Raw genomic sequence first — 21,429 nt, forward strand, 5'->3', positions numbered from 1 at the left:
CATGCCTTCTGTGTGAGGCAAGGGCACCATCTTGAGGCCGACGAGGGAAGCCAGCAGTGTTTGAGCACCTTACAAATGTCTTTCATAGGAACATCAGAGGCCTGGAGTCCAATGCCCACTTGCCCTATGTGTGTCTGAGGAAGTGGGCTCTGGCCCATGAAAGCTTCTGCCTTGATAAATTGCCTCTTTAAAAGGAGGCACATGAACTTTGTGCTCCTTTTGTTGCCACTTGTCTGACAGGGCCCTCAGCTGCTCCCTCTGCCTCCCCGGTCAGTAAGAGAGGCTTTTGTCCCAACCGTTGGCAAGGGTAAGGGAGAAAGGCTCAACTGTAAGCTGGTTTCAGAAAACACAGACAGGTGGGACTGGAGCAGCTGGGTCTCTGGCTTCCCTGGGCTCTGCCCAGGGGCCTCCCACAGCAGAGCAGCCAGGATTATTTCTTCACAGCTGCCCAGAATCCCAAAATTGAGGCAATTTTCGCAGTGGGAAGGGGCGCAACAAGTCCCCATCTGTGGTTTAAGCCACGTGCAGATGCTGCACAGAAGCATAGACGCTGTCAGTCAAGTACCCAGGTACTGACTTTTGTGCCATGGAAACAGGAAGCCCTGTCTAGTTGCATGTCTGGTGATCACTTCCAGCTCAGCCTTCACACATCCAACTACACCCCACAGTCGCTCAACCCCAAAGCTCAGAACCCCAGCTGCCTCTGTGTGCAGCGGCCACCACAAGGCCCAAGGAGCCTCTGCTGTCCAGACAGGCTGCTATTTACAAAGAATGGCATGTGGTCAGGTTCTACGCTGGAGCAGGGGGGACCAGCAAGTGGAGAAAGCAGAGAGGGAAAAGGCTCTGTGTCACTCCCCAGAGAGGATGGGGGGGGACCAGCACTGAGGACAGCCTGCCTCTTGCACTGGGTTGGAGCTGCAAGCCCTCACCTTCTACTCCATAAAGGACTCCGCCCCAGTCACCCTTAGACGTTCAAGCAGCCTTGAACAGTTACCTCGCTGGCCTGACCTTTGGACAAATGTGTGCTACAACTTAAAATAAGGCTGCTCAAGGGGCTCTGATGGTTTGGCATCATTCAGCTTTGATAAGACACTGAGCCAAGGAGGTTTAGCCAGTGTTAGCCCTACTCTGAGTAGACCCATTGGAAATAATGGACCTGACTAACTTTGGTCCATTAATTTCAATGGTGGGTACAACCTACAGCACCGAACTCAAGAGAAGCCTGGATGGGGCCTGAAGGCAGGAGCAAACTAGCTTAGAAGGAAGGCAAGAGGTGGCAGAGGGACCAGGAGGGCAGGAAAGTGCCTCAGGGTGTGTGGCTGGAGAAAGGGGGCTGCATCTCCCTTCCTTGCAGACCACACCCAGTGAAACTGAATGTTGGGGGATTCAGGGCAGATATATGGCAGCACATGGGCATAGCCAGGATTTTTGCAGGAGGGGGGAGGGACTTGGTTGGGGAGGAGGACTTTTGTTAGGGGTGATTGGTTAGTTATGTAGTTAAGTATTTCTATTATTTTACTTCAGTGTTTTTCAACCTTTTTTGGGCAAAGGCACACTTGTTTCATGAAAAAAATCACGAGGCACACCACCATTAGAAAATGTTAAAAAAACTAACTCTGTGCCTATATTGACTATATATAAAGTAATTCTCTTGAATAGGAATCAAATAAACACAAATAAAGTATAATTACTTTATTATGAAATAGTAAGTAAACAGAAATATGAAAAATTATAAAATACTTTATTCAGTGCGCAGCCTGGGCCTGTTTGGCTGAACAGAAAGCTGATATTCTGGCTGGAATCGAAGAAAGACACACACGTAGCTCTTCTTCAACAGCTCTCTGTCTCTCTCTGTATTTAGTTTTTATAGCAATCATGCTTGAAAAGCTCATCTCACACAGATATGTAGTGGAAAATGGGAGCAATGTCAAAATAGCTTTGTTTGCCAGAAGGGGGAACTCCTTGGCAGTATCCAACCAAACACTGTCCAAAGGTAGATCAGCAAATCTTAGCTTGAAACCACGATTTTGTCTCAGTTCAGCTAGTTCCTCCTGCTCCTGTAAAGTCATGTCCTTTCTACCAACTGATGCTGAGCTATAAGGGTGCCTAACCCAGTCAAGGTATTCAGTGGAGACTGAAGAGAAATAAAATGACAACTTCTCCTTGAGAGTTTTTAAATGTTTAACTATTATCTCACACAGTGCAGCAGTGTGAACACCTTGCCATTGCTGGGTGAGTGTGAACATTTCAAGATTGCCACTTTCCACGTGTTGATGCCAGAGTTGCACCTTTGAACGGAATCCATTTATTTTATCTGTACTTGTAAGCAGGTTTTCATTTCGGCCTTGCATTCGTGTGTTCAGTTCATTCAGATGATGAAATATATCTGCCAGGTATGCCAGCCTTGCACACCACTCATCACTTGCAAGCAGCTTTGCGTAATCTGACCTCTCATTTGTCAGAAACACTTTAAGTTCCTCCCGCAGCTCATACACACGAACCAAGACATTGCCACGCGACAACCACCGGACCTCCGTATGAAACAGCAAGGTTTTATGCTTCGCTCCCATCTCCTCACACAAAGCTGCAAAACTTTACAAAGTTTACCATGCGCACAACATCATCCAACACATGAACTAGGTCTGCTGGTAAAGTCTTGGCTACGAGGGCCTCACGGTGTAAAAAACAATGCGTAACAATCACATCTGGATTTCTTTCCTTCACTCTGCTTACAAAGTCTTTGGTGCGCCCGACCATGGCTGCAGCTCCATCGGTGCAGACACTTGTGCAGTTTTCCCACTTAAGTCCTCCTTGTTCAAGGTATTCTGATGTGACCCGAAAAATTTCTTCTCCTGTTGTTTTTTCTGGCAATGCCTTGCAAAAAAAGAAGTTTTCTCTAATTGCATCACCATCAACAAAACGCACATTGGCCAAGAGTTGAGCATGTCCACTGATATCAGTACACTCATCAAGTTGCAATGCAAATTTCTCACTGATACGGATCTTTTCCAAAACCACACTTTCGATGTCTGCAGACATGTCATTAATACGTCTGGAAATTGTGTTGTCTGAGAGAGGGACTTTGGCTATTTCCTTAGCTGCTTCAGGTCCGAGCATCTCCTCTACAATAGCTTTGCAGGTGGGAAGTATTAATGTCTCTGCCACAGTGTGCGACTTTTTTGACTTGGCTATAAGTTCAGCAACTTGATAGCTAGCTTTAAGAGCTCTTTCATTTTCGCTATATTGCCTCGTGCCAGAGACTTTGCTCGAGCTAACCATCTTTGCTTTCTTTTGATCCCCACTCATACTTGGGCTCTCATCTGACTCCAAATTTTCTTCAGAGTCCAGTTCTTTCCTTTTCAAAAACTTGTCCATCACTGCAGTATCTCACTGTCACTCAGTACTTACTGCGCTTGTCTCCTCCAGATAGCCGCTGTCCGTCACACTCAGTACTCTTCTGCACATGTCTCCATCCAGATCCATCAGTCAGCGCTCTTCTGCTCATGTTTCCTCCGAATCCAGATCCATTGGCGCTCTTCTGCTCATCGGCGATCTACTGCGATGTCTCCTCCTGTCCTCCTCCTGTTAGTGAACAGTGACACCGGAGCTATTTATAGTCCTTAACATCAGTGGTGGGATTCAAAAAATTTAGTAACCAGTTCCGACATTCAAGCATGGTTTAATATTTTTTTCTTTAATGGCAAACAAAAACGTTGCGGACCGTTCTCTGCTCAGCGGGGATCGATTCACTGATCCCCGCTGAGCCGGCGGATGACAGCTCTGTCTCCACACTGTGTGCGGAGAGGGAGATGTCAGAACCCCGCTGCTCTCTATGGGGGATCGGATGAGAGCGGACCGCCTGTCCGCTCTCATCCGATCCCATCCGATCTGATCCCCACCCAGGACGGATGGAAAATAGGGTTTCCATCCGTCCGGATTTCACGGACAGGATCGGATGCGGATGGCAGCGGGTGTCAGCAGACATGTCACCGCTGACGCTGACATCTGCTGCTCCATAGGGCTGAATAGGGCATCCAATCAGATCTGACAGGCGGATGTGATCGGAACGCCCGTGTGCAAGAGGCGAGCCCTTACTTTTATTCGATGAATAATAAGTACTGAATAATAAACTTTCCAAACTACTGTATAATAAAAATCATAGTAATAGTCAGAAAAAATCACAATGGTTTGTAAAGTGTTATTGCTATTTTGAATTTATTTTATTTTTTTCACCTTAAATTGTCTCACAATATTATATGAATGAATGCGTGGTGGTGGGGACAAGGTGCCTTCCAAGGGGGAGGCTGCGCAGAGAGCATGGGGTGGCAGCATACCCCCTCCTTCTGAATCATACCCAGGCCACATCCCTTTTAACACTGCGAGGGTACCTTTCAAAATGAAGCCCACCCCCTCTTTGTAAGGCAACTTGTTCCCAGGTGGAGGAGACAAAGATTTAATTTCTACATCTTGCTCCCAGAATGGATCATGTGACTCACGGGCATGTGCTGGGGGCCTATTAGAGTGGAAGCCCCTTTATAGTAATAGGCATTGCACAGGTGATGGTACAGGCATGACACAGGTGATGGTATAGGCATGGCACAGATGATACAGGCATGGCACAGGTGATGGAATAGGCATGGCACAGGTGATGGAATAGGCATGGCACAGATGGTATAGGCATGAGGAGGAGGACTGACAGGAGGACTGACAGGACAGCTGCTGCTACTGCACAGGGCTGGACTCACTCGTCTCTCTTCTGAGACCCGACCGGTTGCTGCGACCTCCAGTGCCAAAGGCAGCTGCACAAAAATCACAGGGATTTGCACAAGTTGAGTGGGGGGGGGGGAGTTGCTGCTCCCACCCACCCTTGTGCAGCCTGTGAAACTGTTGCGAAAAGCACAACTTGCACACCAAGAGGAGACAACCGGTGGCATAAGCCTCCCTTGCCCAGAAGAAAACAGAAAGCAGCTCTTGCAGACCTTGGGGAGGGGGAACAGGCCTAGGTTGGGCCTGTGACAGATCTCAGCCCATCAGGCACTATGGAATTCTGCTGCACACTCAGCTCCCTTTTGCGGTCTTGAAGCAGCAGACGGAGATTTGGCAGGCAAAGCTGTGGGGATGGACTCTGGGGGTGCTGGCTTCTGCACAAGACCAGAGGGACCTTTTGCTCTGCCAGGTCTCTTTTCAGGGCAGGTTGACAAGCAAGCAGAGCCCAGGCAGTTGCAAGTCACTTGCCCTCTGTTCAGCATGCACTGCTCTCCTTGGCAAGGACTTCTTTCGGGGGCTCTGTACAAACTCCTCAGGACAGGAGCTTGACAAGAGCGCAGATCCTGGATCAAGGAGCTCCCTCTGCTCCTCAGTGTCACATCCCCGAAGCGCTAGACGTCTCCTCCTGTCCTCCCCAAGCTTTAGTCGGTTAGCCTGAGCGATTCAGAAGCCGCAGGGCGGAGGAGATATGGAAGGTGTCTGTAGAATTTGTGCTGTTAAACCGGAAAGGGGCCATCGCAAGAACTGCTGAAATTTTGGGAGGATGAATAATTACCATGGAATGGTCTCGGGGGTGGGGTGCACATTTCCATTTATTATTATTACTTTGCTAAAAAAAATCATAAAAAGAAGCTGAGGCGCCGCTCTCTCTCCCCCCCACGAGATCCCGCCCTCCTCTTTGCTGAGCCAGACGCGGCCTCGGGAGACTCTCCTTCCTCCTCGCGAGCTCCACGGGGCAAGGGGGATCGGGGCCGCCCTTCCCGCCACCCCCGGCTCGCTTACGGAGCCTCCTTCGGGCGGAAGAGCCGCGGCTGCTCCGCAGGGGATTCTAGGAGCGGCTCCCCCAGGAAAGTCCGCCGGCTTCTCTCCTCGGCCCCAGGCCGGCTCCCTCGCGAGAAGGCTGGATAGGAGGCCCCTCCAGCGGAGCTTGTACCGGGAGGGGTCTCCACTGCCTGGGACTGAGGGACAACGTGGATAAGGGAGCCCAAAGAGGAGACGCGGGAGGAGGAGCCGGCCTCGCTCGCTCTTTCCGGGGAAGGCGGGAAACCTCATCTCCGCCAACAGACCACTTTCATTGCGCCATAACGTGTCTCTTAAACTTACGTACCCAAAGAAACAAACGCGTTTCGAGGCGAGCGCGCGAGGAGAAAACACACAAAACCGCCTCCAGGCGACAAAATGGCGACTGCGAGGACCATGAGGTAGAGGACTACGTTCCCCAGGGTGCTTTGCGAAAGGGGCGGGCAGGAGGCTCGCGAAGCTCCGCCGCCGCCTCCGATTGGCCCGGGGGAGGACTCGGTTTCCCGTGGTGCACCGCGCGAGGCGGTGACTCCTCCGAGCTTGGCGCGCGGGACCGCCATTTTGTGCCTCCCTCGTTCTCGCCTTCCCGCCCAGTGCCGGGCGGATTGAATGAAGAGTCGCCACCATGTCCTCCTCTCCGCCTTCGGCCGCCCCTCCGACCCCCTCCCCGGGCACCCCCAGAGCGTCGGCGTCGGCCGGAACCCCTCTGTCGCCCACGCGCATCTCGCGGCTGCAGGAGAAGGAGGAGCTGCGGCACCTCAACGACCGCCTGGCCCACTACATCGAGCGGGTGCGCGCCCTCGAGCTCGAGAACGACCGGTTGCTGCTCCGCGTCTCCGAGAAGGAGGAGGTGGTCACGAGAGAGGTACGCCAGGGAGGGAGGAGGGGTGGCCTACCTGGCCTGGCTGTTGTGGGAGAAAGAGTCCCGCCCCTCTGGCGGCCCACCTCGCGGGGCTGTCGCGCCTCGGGGGCACGAGGGCGAACTCGGCCATCCAGCGGGCGGCGAGGCGGGGCCCGGCGGGGGGGGGGCGAGAAGAGCCTCGCCAGGCGGCTCTCCAGATCCCGCGAGACCTCCCCGAGGGCATCTAGTTCACCCTGGGGGGCGTGTGTGTGTGTGAGAGAGAGAGTGCGTGCGTGTGCACGTGTGCTGTCCTCGTGGATCGCAGGATCTCTCCTCGCGTCGGGTTTCTCCCCGCTGCCTGTCCCTCTGAGCCGCTCTCTCCCGGCTCCTTCCCGCCAGAGAAGCTGCCTGTTGTTGCCTGTTGTTGCTCCCCTCCGCTCTTGCTCTTTTCTTCCCTTCGATAGCCTCCCAGAGCCTTTTCTGTGCTGGTTCCTTCAGAAAGTTCGGAAACCCTGGTGGTGCTAGAAAAGAAGCAGCTGCTGCCTCCTTTGTCAGGAGGCATCTGTCATTGCTTGTTTGCCCCTAGCTCAGCTGCTCCTGGAGCATCATCCTTTGCTTCCTTCCAGCTTCCTGCTTGGGCCCTGCAGGTGGCCCTGCAGGTGGGGTTGGGCTTCCAGGGCTGACAAGAGGCTTTCCACTCCTCTGGCTGTGGACAAAGCCTTGTGGCAAAGTGTCCTGTTTCCTGGGGCAGCCTTGAGCTGTGCCATTTCAGAGCTTCAGTTCTGTGCAGGATGTCCTTGGCCTCCCTTCCAGAGTGGCTGGAATATGGACGGCACTCTTGCTTGGTCTGCTTTTCCCAAGGCGTCCAAAGCGCTAAATAAGGGCCCAGTCCTATTGCTAGAGCAACATTTCTTTTTAGTGGTTGGCTGCTTCATGTTGATTCTAATCACATTGAATCATTCTCTGGACAGGACCCCAAAAATGGCAGAGTTGCTGAGAGGTAGGCTGTTCAGAAAGCAGCAGGAGCAGGAAAATGCATTTTCTGGAGAAATAGAGGCAGGAGGAGGAAGAGAACAGATGTTGCTGCTCTGGGAGGAGAAAGTGGCTCCCACTCTTCTCTTTTGCTGTGGCATTGGCCTCTTTTGCCCCTTTCCTGCTGTGGCCTGGGGGGCTCTTCTCCATGCTTTGGAGGGGGGCAAATGGCATCCACCCTTCTGCTGCTCTGTATATTCCCCAGAGGCTGGTAGGGGTACCTGATCATTCCCTCTGTGCAGGTGACCGGCATCAAGGCCCTCTATGAGTCGGAGTTGGCGGATGCCCGGAGAGTTCTTGATGAGACGGCCAGAGAGAGGGCCAAGCTGCAGATTGAAATTGGGAAGCTGCGAGCGGAACTTGATGAGCTTGCCAAGAGGTAAGGGAAGCCATGCTGCCACGGTGAACTTTTGGCCTTTCTTGCATTCCTTAGGAGTGAGCGTGTCAGGGCTGGACCAGTGTTGCACACAAGCTAGTGTGACGTGCTTGTCCCCGCCCACCAGCTGCAGAGTTGAAGGAAGCAGGGTGGAGAACCCTTTTCAGGCCACGAACCACCTTCTGAGGGGAGCTGCCTGTGGTGGGAGGGGGCTGGCCACCCACACACCAGAGATTGTTGCACACACATGTGCACACACTCCTTCCCCCATCCTCTGTGCAGGGAAGGGAAGGCATTCTCACAGTGTGAGGACACACTCTATCCAGGAAGAGATTCCCAAAGGACACAGAGAGAGATCTGGAGGGCTGAATTTGGCCCCCAGGCTGCAGGCTTTCCAAGGCTGCTCTTGAGACCATCTGCTTTCCCTGCCTGCTGCATTCCAGCAGGAAAGCATTCCCTCTCCTTAAATATTGTGGAAGGAATTTTTTTTTGGGGGGGGGGGGAGCAGGCTGGAGAAAAGTGTGCTAAGAGCACCACCACCACACACATACACTGTTTTTTGCTCCAAATTACACTCCCACCCCAGGAGCTGCTTCTCTGCAGAAGGTGTGGCTCTCTGGAACTGTTTGCTGCACACCTTTTGCGTGTGACATGAAGTTAGGGCCAAAGTTCTCACAAGCTATTGGTGAGTTCGTTAGCCAGCCTTCATGCTGACATGGGGAATAGATTTGGGGCCCAGTGGGTGCAGATCTTCCTGTTTCAGGAATCCACATTGAGAGAAACATTCTCTGCTTGGAGCTAAAGTTGCAAGACAATGGAGCATGGACGCTAGGGTTTATCCAGGGTTAGTGTTGCTTAGAGTAGACCCACTGAAAGTAAAAGACATGGCTGACTTTCGCTGCGGGTCTCCTTTGAATAAAACTGAGTTGCTGACAAACCATTGACTTGTCCCTGGTGTGTAAGTATGGCTGCTCTGCTTGTGGCGAGTGCCATTTTTACTGTCCTGGATATGAGCTTTTAAAATCCTGTGCTTGCTAAGTGGTTTGCTGCTGCATCTGAAAATGAAATTCTGCTCTGGTCAGGTGCCAGATGCTTAGCATATCAAGGTCTTGTTTTCTACAAACCTGGAATGAGGGGCTCCAAATACTTTGCCCTCTGCCTTGCACTGCCTGGGACTCAGATCAGATATTGGTTGGAGGAAGAACAAGGTTTTCTGCCCTTAAAACAAACAAGCACTTTAAAAATGATGCACATGTTACTTGCCAGGTCCTTCCAAGTCAGTCCTCTGATGGGATCCTGCCTTCCTTTTTTAAATAAAAAAAATAAGATTTTAATAATAATTTTTAAAAATGCATTAAGATAAAAGAACCTAATCTAGATAAATACAAAACAAAAAGGGAAAATAATTCACAGAGTCCTTTCTCAAAACAACCCTTAACCCACGCAGAAAGCGGGCAGCTCCCCCCTGGGAGCTTTCCTTCTCACAATCTTTCACCTTGGGAGGTCTTCCCTGCTTCTCACTCAGGATCCTTCCAGTAACCAGTAGGATCCTGGCTTCAGATGGGTTGGGTGGTGTTCAGCCTTTCTGGATGAGCATAAAGTCAGCAACATGAGGATCCCAGAACTCTTTCCTTCATTAAGAGATGCAAGTGTTTCCACCTGGGCTTTGGCAGGCTCTCTCTGGATCTTCTTCCCCAAGTGGGCTCTTGCAGCCCAGACTGCAGGTTGCTTCTTTCTTGAGCAGCTCCACTTGGGCTGGGTTCTGGCTGCTCCTTGCTCCACTGGGCTTGGTGAGCGGTGAGTTTTTGGAAGCACTCCTGGGCAATTGTGCTCTTGCAGGCGTCCTATTGGCAGTGTGTGCAGAAGGGGCTGCTGGGGTGGCCACCTGCCACTCTAACCTGCTGCCAGCAGGCTTGTTTTTAATGGGCAAACACTTGTGTCAAGTTACATTAAGGCAGTGGTTCCCAACAGGTGGTCCGGGGACCCCCAGGGGTCCGCGAGCTATGCCAGAGGGGTCCGCAAGATGCTATTAGAATAAAAAATATATTAAATATATTTCGTATGATAACAGATTTTTTTGTTTTGGCCGCTTCCTGCATGAGCAGAGTCTAGCGCAAAACTAGAATTAGATAGAGGCAGTAGTTCTGCTGTATGCCGTTAGGTGGCGTTTTGCAAAGAGGCAGCGCGCGCATTCTACTAACGCTCACCTCCACAAGATGCTTTGCGCACGTCGGCTTCATTTGTGCGCTACTGCGCAGGTCTTCTCCATTCCCCTCCCTCCTCCCTGGCGCACGCTGCCTCTTTGCAAAACAGTAGTGTTTGTAAACAAAGCGTTGTTTTTCGCGGAAGCTACAGTTTGTGTAGTTAAAAATGGACCGTTGGTTAAAAAGTGGTTCGTTAAAACGACAAAGGCCTACAGATGAAGAGGAAGATAATGCATTTGATGTTCAAGCAAGTAAGTCAGTGACTCTCGAACCTTGCATCAGCATGCAAGGACTACAAGAAACTTGGAGATAAGGCAATGAAAAAGATCCTTTCATTTGCAACCACATATCGGTGTGAGCAAGCATTTTCTTCCATGTGTTTCATGAAAAACAAATATAGGAATCGGCTCGACATGCAGTCGGATTTCAGAGTGAAAGTTTCAAGTTTGGAACCTAATATTTCAGAAATAATAGACTCAAAGGACAGATTTAACTCATCTCATTAAGAACTGAAAATTAAAACTAACTGTATACTGATGGAGTACTCTGTTGTAACTGTAAAAAACGTATAAATATAAAATTTAAAAAGACTCTTAATTTGGCTCTCACTTTTTAATTTTAGGATTAGGAATTAATGGGGGTCCTTGTCGCAATAGCGGCTCGATGAGGGGTCCTCGAGAAAATTTTGTTGGGAATCCCTGCATTAAGGGATGCATTAATTTCCAAGTGTAGCCTTTCCCCACAAATCTAGGAGGTAGTTCTCCTGTCACCCTTTGTCTGCATGTATATATGCACACTAAAGACACAGAGGTCACATGTGTGCTATGCGGGAACACTTCCCTCGCAGTCCGTCAGTTTGGCCCTGATTGCCAGAGGCTTGGTGCTGCAAAGTGCCTCGCGATGCTTTGAGAAGGTGCTTTGCCCATAGCCCCAGGGTGGGGAGGGGCCAGATCTTGTAGGAGTTTGTTACGACTCGGATGACAGCGGAAGCTGCTTTTGAGTCTTGCCTTCTTCCCCTCCTTAGCTACAAAAAGAAAGATGGGGAGTGGTCCACATCTCAGGGCCGCATCAAGGAGCTGGAAGTCCTCTTCCATCGGAGCGAAGCAGAACTCACGGCAACCCTGACAGAGAAGCGCAACCTGGAGGCGGAGGTGGCCGACCTGCGTGCGCAGCTGGCCAAGGTAAACGGGGGGGGGGGGTCACCACAGCAGAGGCAGAGAGCATCCTGAGAAGCAGCAGGGAAGGGGCCGTCTGCAGTCACTCCATAGGCATCTTCTTCATCCCTGGTTCCAGGTTTCCTGAGCCCAGAATAGCCTGGCTGCGGGTCAGCTGTGTGCAAGGGCCTCGTTTGACTCTGGGCTGAGCTCCTGCTGCTTTGATTCTCCTGCTGATGCTAAGATGCCAAAATGAAGTCCCGGCACCAGGTTCCTTGGCTCCAGTAGTCTGGCAGCTAGAGAAAGCCAGAGGCTGTTTCCCTCATGGCCCACTTAGAGCCATGGCAGACCTTGGCTGAGTCCTTGGGGTTGCCCCAAACTTGAACAAGGCCTAGGAAATGCTAGGGTTTCAGCACCTGCCTGTAGCCTGGAAGGGACACGTTGGCAGGTTTCACCCTCCCCCCCCCCAGCAGTTCTCACTCCAGCTGTGGGGAAGCTGTTCCTCTCTAGACCAAATTATTCTTTGTCAGGTCCTGAAATCTGTCCTCCTGTTTGCTCTGATGGTGCCCAGAAGGTGGTGCTAATGTGCCGCATGAGGCTCATTTTGGTGGGCGGGGACAGGGCTTTTCTAGGAGTTGCTGACTGCTGGTGTCTGTTTTGCAGGGGGGTGGGGGTGGAGGCACACTATCTACATGGTTGAAGTGTAACTCCTTCCGCAAGGAGTGCTCATAGTCGGTATTTGCATGTCTAAATTAGGAAGCCAGTCTGCGGCAGTGCTGCCAATAGCATAAGGTGCTGTGCAAAGTGCCTTCTCGGAGCCCCCAGCCACCCTGCTTGGTTGCATCCAGCAAGGCTGTGGAGGCCTTGGCTGTGAATGGGCTTGCCCACACCTTTGAAAAAGGCAAAGTCAGAATTAGGCCCCAATGCAGCTGCTAGAACTGCATGTGTGAATTGAGGTTGACCATGTCTCGTGTTGAGCCAAGAAGTTGGGCAGACAGTGGGGAGTGTGCAGGACCCATCTCCAGCACGGCTCCCCTGGGCATTTGGGCACTTACTCCCCCTTCACACTCACTGCCTTCAATGCCTTTCCCAGTCAGAAGATGGTCATGCTGTGGCAAAGAAGCAGCTGGAGAAGGAGACTCTGATGCGGGTGGACCTGGAGAATCGCTGCCAGAGCCTGCAAGAGGAGCTTGACTTCAGGAAGAACATTTTTGAAGAGGTAGAACCTGCTGCTGCTGCTGCTAGGTTGCTTGGGCTGTGGCTGCCGTTGGGTGGGGTGGGGGAGTGGGCAGGGAGGGAGGGGAGAGGAGAGGAGACAGGGCCCCCTTCTTCGTCACGGTCCTGCTGGGTTTGAGCTGTGGAGGAGAAGGGTCCCTTTGAGTATGCCAGGGAAAAGAAGTCATCTATCCTGTTGTTGGTGTTCCTCACATTTTCCCCCACCAGGAGGGTCTTTCAGGGTGGGCCCCCAAGGAGCTTCATTCCCTTCCCCCGAGTCCCTCTCTTATGCTGGAGGCACTGAGAGATGGGCCTTGCTTGATCCTGTATTGGCGGCGGGGGAGCAGAAGTCCCTCCCGGCCCCAGCTGGCAGCTCAGAGGTGCAAAGGGCAGGCGTGGTCCAGCACCCAGATCACTCCCCAGCCCAGATCTTGGGGCCGGATGTGAGCTGGGGACGGTGGCACCTGGTGACTGGATTTCCTGTATGTCTGCAGTGGATCATGCCCACCCTTGGGACCTGCTGCTTGGGGCTGGGAGGCAGGAGACCTCTTCCACCACCCGATTCCCTCTTGAGGTTTCCCTGCTTTTTATGAACCTTCCCAGAGTAGGCATTTGCCAGCACCCTCCACCCTGGATGGGTGTGAGAAAGTGAGTGTGATGATGTACCTCTCAGTCTTCCTCTTGCCTGCCATTGCTGGGGGTGGTTGGGCTGGTGCTTCCTGGCGGGGGCCTTGAGGAGTGGTCCTTGAGGGTCTTGGTTCCTGCAAGGGGTCTTGCCAGCCTGAGCCCTGGCCTGAGTTTGCTCCCCACTCTCAGGAGGTGCGGGAGACACGGAAGCGGCACGAGCGCCAGTTGGTAGAGGTGGATAGCAGCCGCCCGCAGGAGTGCGAGTCCAAACTCTCCCAGACGCTGGAAGACCTTCGCCAGCAGCATGACGAGCAGGTCCGGCTCTACAAGTTGGAGGTGGAGCAGACCTACCAGGCCAAGGTGAGGGAGGAGGCAGACGCTGAGAGGGCTAGGGAAGGCTTGGCATGGGAGGGGTCTGATGTCCATTTGGCCTTGCACTCCTTGCACGTCAGTTGCCAGGAGCCCCTGTTTAGGGGGATTCAGGAGCTCCCCCCTGGAATCTGTTGCCCTCTGTGGCGTTGTGGGCTGGCTGGCGGGGGGGGGGGAGTGCCCAGTGCCTTGCACAGCAGATCTCCAGACAGAAGAGCCCAGGGAGCAGCCTGACTCTTTCCTCCATCTCTCTCTTCAGCTGGAGAATGCCAAACTCTGCTCTGACCAGAACGACAAAGCTGCCAGTGCTGCTCGGGAGGAGCTGAAGGAGGCCCGTGTGAGGATTGAATCTCTCAGCTACCAGCTCTCAGGGTTGCAGAAGCAGGTGGGTTAAAGGTAGCCTCTCACGCCCCCTTCTGCCTTCCAGTTCCAGCTCTGGACAGGCCGGGGCTTTCCTGGTCTCACAAAGCTGCCTTGTACTGCGCCAGGCCCACTGGCCTGCCAGGCTCCTCAGCTTCACCCACATTGAAGGGCAGCAGCTTTCAAGGAGATGCCAGCTGGAAGCCTCAGGCCTTCCCCACTCAGATTCCATCCCAGGAAAAAAAAAGAAACTTGATTTCTAGACTTGTCTGTATCCCACCCCTCCTGTTTTATTTGTGTCCTTGGAGGCCCAAGTTGAGAGGTTCTGCTGTGACCCTTATACCTCCTGTGTTTATTTGTAATAACTCCTTTCAGCTCAGGAAAGTGTTCATCGTATGGGATTGTTCAAGTGTTCCTTTCCAGTCGATTGTTTCTGAGCCAAGCCTTCCCTGTGAGGTTGGCCCTGCCCTTGGGGTGGGTGAGGGAGGGGGCGCTTGCACTGTGCTTTGGCCCTAGCCCCCCTTTCCTTTCACAGTGCCCTTCCCTCCAGGAGGCTTTCTCTCTCTGGGTCCCAGGCCAGCACTATTCCTTCTCCTGCAGGCGAACGCCGCAGAAGACCGGATTCGGGAGCTGGAGGAGCTGATGGCTGGTGAGCGAGAGAAGTTCCGGAAGATGCTGGACGGCAAGGAGAGGGAGATGACAGAGATGCGGGACCAGATGCAGCAGCAGCTGATGGAGTACCAGGAGCTCTTGGACGTCAAGCTGGCCCTGGACATGGAGATCAGCGCCTACCGGAAGCTCCTCGAAGGGGAAGAGGAGAGGTACGGAGGGAGGAAGCAGGGAGAGAGAGGAAGGAGCAGAGCTCACATGGGTGCTCCTCTGTGTTGGGCAGTGGCGCCGGCAGCTTGGTTCTGTGGCTGGATGGGCTGCACGCCCTTCCCTCAGTGCTCTTGCCCTGCTGACCCTCGTCTGCCTTTCCCTACCAGGCTGAAGCTGTCCCCCAGCCCCTCAGCCCGTATCACTGTCTCACGGGCCACCTCCTCGTCCAGCAGCGGCATTTCCGCCTCCCGCTCCTCCCGGGGGAAGCGGAAGCGCCTGGAAATAGCAGAGGAGTTCTCTGGCAGTGGCTCCAGTGGGTTCGGCCCCAGGAGCAGCAGTGCCACCAGTAGCAGCGCCTTCCAGACTTCCCAGCAGGCTTCTGCCAAGGGCAGCATCAGCATCGAGGACGTGGACCCAGAGGGGAAGTATGTTCAGCTGAAGAACCACTCTGACAAGGTAGGCTGCGGGAAGAGAGAGGTCTTGGCTCAGAAGCACTGCTGGGGCCTTCTGGGTTTCCTCCTTGGCTGGCCTAGCCCTGGAGCTGGTTTTGCTGCTCCCTGAGTCCCACTGCTTCTCCCTCAGGATCAGTCTCTTGGGAACTGGAGGCTGAAGAAAAAGATTGGTGAGGGAGAGGAGGTGGCTTACAAATTTACCCCGAAATATGTCCTCCGGGCTGGGCAGACGGTCACAGTAAGTCATGGCTCTTTCCTCGGGAGAAAAGGCCTCCCCATTGGAAGGGAGGGTATTGGTTGCCCGGTATCTGGAGACTGCCCACCTTCCGTGCCCGAACCAGAGCCTCCTTGGTTGTTTTCTGCAGCCTGTGGAGAAAAGGCTCCCAGCAACTTGGGGGGGGGGTCCCTGCAGGAAGCCCAGATGCCTCTGCCACTTGGAAGGCTGGCCGTTGGGGTCAGCTTGAAGAGCTGCTCCCTCTGGCGGGGTGAAGGAGCAAGGGTGCCCTACCTGTAAATGAGGGGGTCTCTGTCTTGCTAGATCTGGGCAGCTGATGCTGGGGTGGCCCACAGCCCACCTTCCGTCCTTGTGTGGAAACACCAGGCCAGTTGGGGCATCGGGACCAGTGTCCGCACCTACCTGGTGAACTCTGACGGAGAGGTAGGTCCTCCGAACGGGGGGCACTGGGGGTGGGGGGTGGAGGTGCTGGAGATAGTGAAGAAAACGTTGCCTTGCTTTTGATGCAAGGACATGACAAAGAAGCTGCCTTTGAGCTTGAGTTGAGCCCCTGCTACACTTATCACGAACTGTGATTCTCCTTCTTCCCAGGAAGTTGCTGTGAGGAGTTTGACTCAGTCGTCTGCTGTGCTGCAGGACAATGGGGAGGAAGATGAGGAGGCAGAGTTTGGGGAGGAAGACCTCTTTCACCAGCAGGTAGGTGGAAGAAAAGGCACTTCCACCCACCCACCAAAGGTTGAATCGATAGGGACCTGACTGCAGCCATGGCTGAGGGTGGTTCCAAGGAGACAACGGGGTACCTCGGGCTCTCGCAAGGGGCAGCTTCTCTCTCTCTCTCTCTCTCTCTCACACACACACACACACAAACAGGCTGAGCATAACTGCTAGGCCCAGCCTTTTAGTTATCAAAGGTTAAGGAGTTGGGAGTTGACTCTGCTCGAGAAGGGAAAGTGAAGAAATTGGCCAAGTCAGGAGTCTCTTCCTCCCTGGGGTGGCAGAGGGAGCATTCCTGAGTCCTGACTCACCTTGAAAAGGGGAGGACTTCTGAGGGTAGATTCGTGGAGGGAGGTGGCAGCGGCCTCTCTTGAGGCCTGCACAAGGGATTCCCAGCTGCTCATCTCTGCTGTGGGTGGTGCCCAGGGGCAACTCCTCTTTCCTTCCTGCACCCAACTGGTTGTGACACACACACACACACACACCCTGCTTCTCTCTAGGGTGGGAGAAGGTGCTAAGGCGGACAGGTAGGCTGAGCTCCTCTATCCAAGTTTCCTTGGAGTTGCCGGTGCCACCTGGGGAGCTTCCTGATGCCCCTCCTTCCTTCTCTATCTCCAGGGGGATCCCAGGACCACCTCCAGGGGCTGCATCGTCATGTGAGAGGAAGGAAAACCGTCTCTGCTCATCTTTTCTCCTCCTTTTTTTGCCCCGCTTTTGATTTGCCCAGAGTCACTGAAACTATTTTTATACATTGCATATGATTCCTCCTTTTTTCTTTCTTTTTTCTTGGGAGTTGGTTCCTTAGTAAACTTTTTAAAGAGAGAACTTGAATCAGCCAGAACTGCCACCGTGTTTTGAAGACTTGCTTTCCCTTTGGAATGCCCATGGTCTACTTTGTTGTTTTACTTGCAAGCCAAAGAGTGATGCAGCTCCAGGAGTTTCCAGGGAAGAGAAAGCATGGCTGAAGTTGTCACTCCGGAGTGGACAGTCTGCTTCTGTGACCCTCCTGTTCTTGTGCTGGGGGGAGGTGGTCGGGTGGTGACCCTGGGTGTAAGCCTGCCTGTGCCCTCAGGGGCAACCTCAGTGGTTGTGCAGATAAAACCAGGTGGCAAATGTGAGTAGTAGTGATATTTTCATGCAATTGACCCAAGGAGGGAGTCTCCAGGTGTGCCTCAGAAGCCCTGGAGCTCCTAGGACAGAACGACTCTTGAATCAGTTTGGGCAGCTCTGTGTGGAGCATGGAGGTTTCAGAAGCTGAGATGAAGTGAGGAGCACTGATTTTAGGCAAGGGACGGGAGCTTGTTTGAAGGAAGTTTGGTCCTCCAGTCATTTGCAGAACTTCCTCTGCCTAAGTTCTGCTGCCATGCTTTCAAGCAGGGAACAATCCTAACCATGTCTACTCAGAAGTAAGTCTTGTTGATTTCAGTGGGGCTTACTCCCAGGTAATTGAGGTTAAGATTGCTGGTTCCTTGCGGAATGACCCTAGAAACAGGGTTTTATAAAGTCAAAGGCCCACTGAATCCAATGGATGCAACTCACTTGAATGCCATTGAGGGAGATGACTCTCGCTCTGAGTAGGTCTTACTCCAATGCAACCCATCATCCTGGAACGTTGGCCCTTATGAAGTCTAGATTTTGTGGGAACTGTTTCTGTAGCTGAAGGCATTGCCCTCAAATTCCCGAGTTGAGTCCTCACACAAGACGTGTCAGCTGCTGAGATTCTGCTTGGAGGTCTGTGTTTTTCCATCCTCTGCAGTAAAAAAAAACCCAGAAGCGACTTGTCTGCTTGTCTTGTCACTGGAGACAAGTGGTGGGGATGTGGGACGTCTTCTGCCAAGTCCCTCTTCCTTGCAGCTCGCTCGCTCCACACTTCCCAGAGAGGGCAGAGGCAAGCTCAGTGTTGCACTGTGAGCAGAGGCTCCCCATGCTCCAATGCACAGGGCAGCCTTGCCAGTTCCAGGGTGCTTTGTTTGGAGGGGGAGTTTAGAGAAGATGCTGCCGCTGCTTACTCTGCCCTGATCTGCACCACCTCACAGAGTGAGAGGACAAGGTATGGGCAGGTAGGTGATAAGTATCTGGAGCAGACGGGCAGTGACCGTCTCCTTGGTCTTGCAGAGTCCTTGGCACAGCTGTTCTCCACCAAAGGAGCTGCCTCGGCTGAGCAGCACCTGTCCAAAGGTGGTGTGTGATGCTTTCCTGGCAGCCCTGGATCTCCTTGAGGGGCAAGCAGGGTTGCATCTGGGGCAGAGTTAGTGGCGCCAGGAAGCAGCATGTCCCAGTTGCAACAGTGGAGGGTCCTGCCACCCACTCCTGGGACCCCAGGACTGTGGCTCAGCCGATGATGCTTTTAGTGGCGCGTGTACAGAGAGGAGATACAGCCCTGCAGATATTCATGTTCATAGGGTCTTGTGGGGAGGGTTGCCGGGCAAGACTTTGATCATGGCTTTGCTGCAGAGCAAGTTGGGTGGGAATGGATGGGTTGGGGAACAAAATGTCCTACTTTATATTTAAAAATAATACTAAAAAAACACCAGAGGTGCTAATATTCCACAGGCATTTTAATGATGCCACGTGGTGTGTTAATTACTTGTGTCACGTGATAGAGAAGCATTTTAGATTTAGCTTTTGGAAGCATGGCTTCTGCCTCCCCCTCTTCCGCATGATGCTCCTTCTGCTCAGCTTGACCAGGGGGCTGAGGGCATTTGCCATAGACGTTGCTCTCCTGTCCCTCTGAATTCTGTTTCTCACAGCTGCTCTTCCAAGGCCAATCTCCTTGTTTCTGTGAATACTAAAGATGTGAAGGTGCAAATGTGCTACTGGGCTAAGCAGGCTGCTCTTGTGCTGGCCTGAGCCAGAGGGGAGGAGGAGGGTTCCAGACTGCTCTGCAAAGCTGAGCCAGGGACCTGAACAGAGTCCCCATACAGTTAGGGTGGCCACCGGCTTTGGGGGGCACCTTCCACTTGGGGCTCCCTAGCCTGGGGCTGCACTGACCCCCCCCCTGAAATCGTCATTCCAGAACAATTGCTGTGGAAATGCCAAGGCCAGCGCTCCTTACACTGTCTCCCCTGGGCTCGGGCTCTGGCTGTGGCAGGGAGGGCAGAACCAGGAGCTGAGAGCTGTGAAAGGCCTTCAAAGGCCAGGCCCACCCCTTCATAATCAGGACGACCTTAGCTGGGGTCCCACAAGTTTGATGTCCCTCACCTCAGTTTGAGCTGCTTTCAGCCCGGATGGATCTCATCCCACCAATCCAGTAGGCCCCAAATCCACTTGTTTCCAAGAACTTCTTGGGGGTCCCACTTTCTGTCTCTAGGTCTGAGCCCATCTGAGAGGCCAGTTCCCTCCTGGCCTCAACCCTCTGTCACTTGTTCAGCTTCCACTCTGTTTGCTCCCACTGGGGAGTGGAGTTGTTGGGCTGCAACCTGAGAGACAGAATGTTTTGTGGGGGTTTTTGCCCTTAAAATGCTGTAGACTTAGAAAAAGCAAATTTATATTCGCCCTGGGCTGTTATTCACATATGGCTATTAGAAAATTTTAATGCTGCCTTGAAATGCTAAAGTCTAGAGAGCAAACCCTTGAAAAGTGGAAAATCTCTGGGTTGCTTGCCGGGGGGCGGGGTTGAGTCTTTGCTTCTCACCACAGCAGTGGAATGGCTGATCATGTTTCCGCCTCCTGATGTCTTGGGCAGACTGCTCTGTGGGTGAAACACGCCTGCCTGCCCCATGCCCTGTCAATTGACACTAACTCCACAAGCAATAAGCTATTTGAAACTCTAAAGAAGTGTTGCAAACTTTGCCTCTCTTCATACAGAAAGGATTTGCTTATTGCAACTTTTATTTTTGTAGAGTGAATTTCTGACTTGCAGGTTTTGTTCTTGCGTGGTGACAGGAAAGACTCAGAGTGAATGCTGTGGAAGAGGTGGCATTGGCATTGCCCATCCTTTGGAGGAGACTGATCTATTTAGCATTTCAAATTTGTTTTGCTTTATTATGGATATGCATGCCAAATTCTGTCTTTTTCGAGGATTTGTAATATACCTTTTCTGACTGGAAACCTTTTGTACGAGACACTCCAATAAATGTTTTGCATTTTTACCTGGTGTCTTTGTGGTAAACTCTCCTGTGAGGCAAAGGTTTTACTAATATAGACTATGATTTAAAAAATTCCTTCAGTAGCACCTTAAAGACCAACCAAGTTTTTATTTTGGTATGAGCTTTCGTGTGCATGCACACTTCTTCAACTTAGTTTGTCTTTAAGGTGCTACTGAATGAATTTTTTACCTGTAAATAGACTATGTTAGGGAAGCTGAGGCTCAGAGAGACAGACTAACTCACAGCCACCAAATGTCTTTGTGGCTTCAAACTGCCGTACCATAAGCCCATTTCTCCATAAGGAGTGGTGAGCAAGAAATGTTTCTGTCCAGCTTGGATGGGTTTGAGGGCAAGGGGGCATTACCATACGCAAGTAGGAATATCCCTGGCCAGCATGCAAACTGGTTCTGTGCGCACTGTTCTTCAGCCTGATCCAGCAACAAGGGGAGCACATGATCCAGCAGTCTGGAAATTGAACGGATGAGGACTAGAAATACTGTCATGCTTTCAGTACAAGGATTTAAACTTGAACAAACACAACCCCCTTGTCCCTTAGAAATCAATGTTTGGGGTTCCCTCAGTCCTCTGACATATTAAGGATATTGCTGCAGCAACAACTTTGCCCCTAGTAGAATAAATTGTAAGTTACTTCAAACTTTGAATAGATGGCAACACTACCATTCAGGTTTTGGTTTAGGCTTAGATTTAGGGTTAGGCTTAGGGTGATGGCTAGGGCTAGAGGTAGGGCAAGGCTTGGGGTTCGCTTTAGGGTTAGGGCAAGAGCTAGGGTTGGAACATGAGCTAAACCAGCGCAGCATGGGGACTCGCTTCTGCAGTGCCGGAAATCACGTCTGTGCAGATGTCTGCCAGAAATTGCAGGCATGCGTGCTTACATGCACACACAATCCGGCCCACAGAGGGATCTCCACGGGAGTGAACCGGCCCAGGCGAGGTAAAACTTACCAACCCTTGGTTTAGTTAGGGTTAGGGTTAGAGCGAAGGTTAGGGCTAGGGCTTGAGCTAGGATTAGGGTTAAGTTTAAGGTTGGGGATAGGGATATGGCTAGAAGCAGGGTTAGGGCTAGGATTAGGGTGAAGGCTAGGGAGCCAGTGTGGTGTAGTGGTTAAGAGCGGTAGACTCGTAATCTGGGGAACCG

General features: G+C 52.4%; 2 protein-coding genes across 3 annotated transcripts; one reads left to right on the top strand and one right to left on the bottom strand.

Annotated features, from left to right (window-relative positions):
- Window positions 1-1,686: 1,686 nt before the first annotated feature.
- On the bottom strand, window positions 1,687-6,269 carry LOC118086646 (SCAN domain-containing protein 3). 2 transcript variants are annotated; one of them, XM_035118537.2, is made up of 2 exons: window positions 6,095-6,269; window positions 1,687-3,582 (listed from the first exon to the last, which is right to left on the bottom strand). In XM_035118537.2, the coding sequence occupies exon 2, from the start codon at window positions 3,373-3,375 to the stop codon at window positions 2,575-2,577; it is 801 nt and encodes a 266-aa protein (XP_034974428.2). In that variant the 5' UTR covers window positions 3,376-3,582; window positions 6,095-6,269; the 3' UTR covers window positions 1,687-2,574. The 2 variants fall into 2 exon arrangements, 1 of the variants encoding a protein (XP_034974428.2); XR_009557720.1 differs by lacking the exon at window positions 1,687-3,582 and adding an exon at window positions 3,594-4,799.
- A 46-nt stretch (window positions 6,270-6,315) lies between these two features.
- Window positions 6,316-20,276, top strand: LMNB2 (lamin B2). Its single transcript, XM_035118524.2, has 12 exons — window positions 6,316-6,652; window positions 7,903-8,039; window positions 11,265-11,421; window positions 12,488-12,613; window positions 13,426-13,596; window positions 13,865-13,990; window positions 14,566-14,786; window positions 14,952-15,240; window positions 15,367-15,474; window positions 15,775-15,894; window positions 16,063-16,167; window positions 16,804-20,276. The coding sequence occupies exons 1-12, from the start codon at window positions 6,413-6,415 to the stop codon at window positions 16,843-16,845; spliced, it is 1,842 nt and encodes a 613-aa protein (XP_034974415.1). The 5' UTR covers window positions 6,316-6,412; the 3' UTR covers window positions 16,846-20,276.
- The last annotated feature ends 1,153 nt before the right edge of the window (window positions 20,277-21,429 follow it).

The sequence above is a fragment of the Zootoca vivipara genome, chromosome 6, assembly GCF_963506605.1.
Source record: "Zootoca vivipara chromosome 6, rZooViv1.1, whole genome shotgun sequence".
NCBI lineage: Eukaryota > Metazoa > Chordata > Lepidosauria > Squamata > Lacertidae > Zootoca > Zootoca vivipara.

Excerpts from the sequence above, each read along its gene's own strand:
- LOC118086646 (XM_035118537.2), bottom strand. The coding sequence starts at position 3,375 with ATGGACAAGTTTTTGAAAAGGAAAGAACTGGACTCTGAAGAAAATTTG.
- LMNB2 (XM_035118524.2), top strand. The coding sequence starts at position 6,413 with ATGTCCTCCTCTCCGCCTTCGGCCGCCCCTCCGACCCCCTCCCCGGGC. Across the intron at positions 6,653-7,902 it reads AGGAGGTGGTCACGAGAGAG|GTGACCGGCATCAAGGCCCT; the intron begins GTACGCCAGGGA and ends CCCTCTGTGCAG. Across the intron at positions 15,241-15,366 it reads TGAAGAACCACTCTGACAAG|GATCAGTCTCTTGGGAACTG; the intron begins GTAGGCTGCGGG and ends CTTCTCCCTCAG.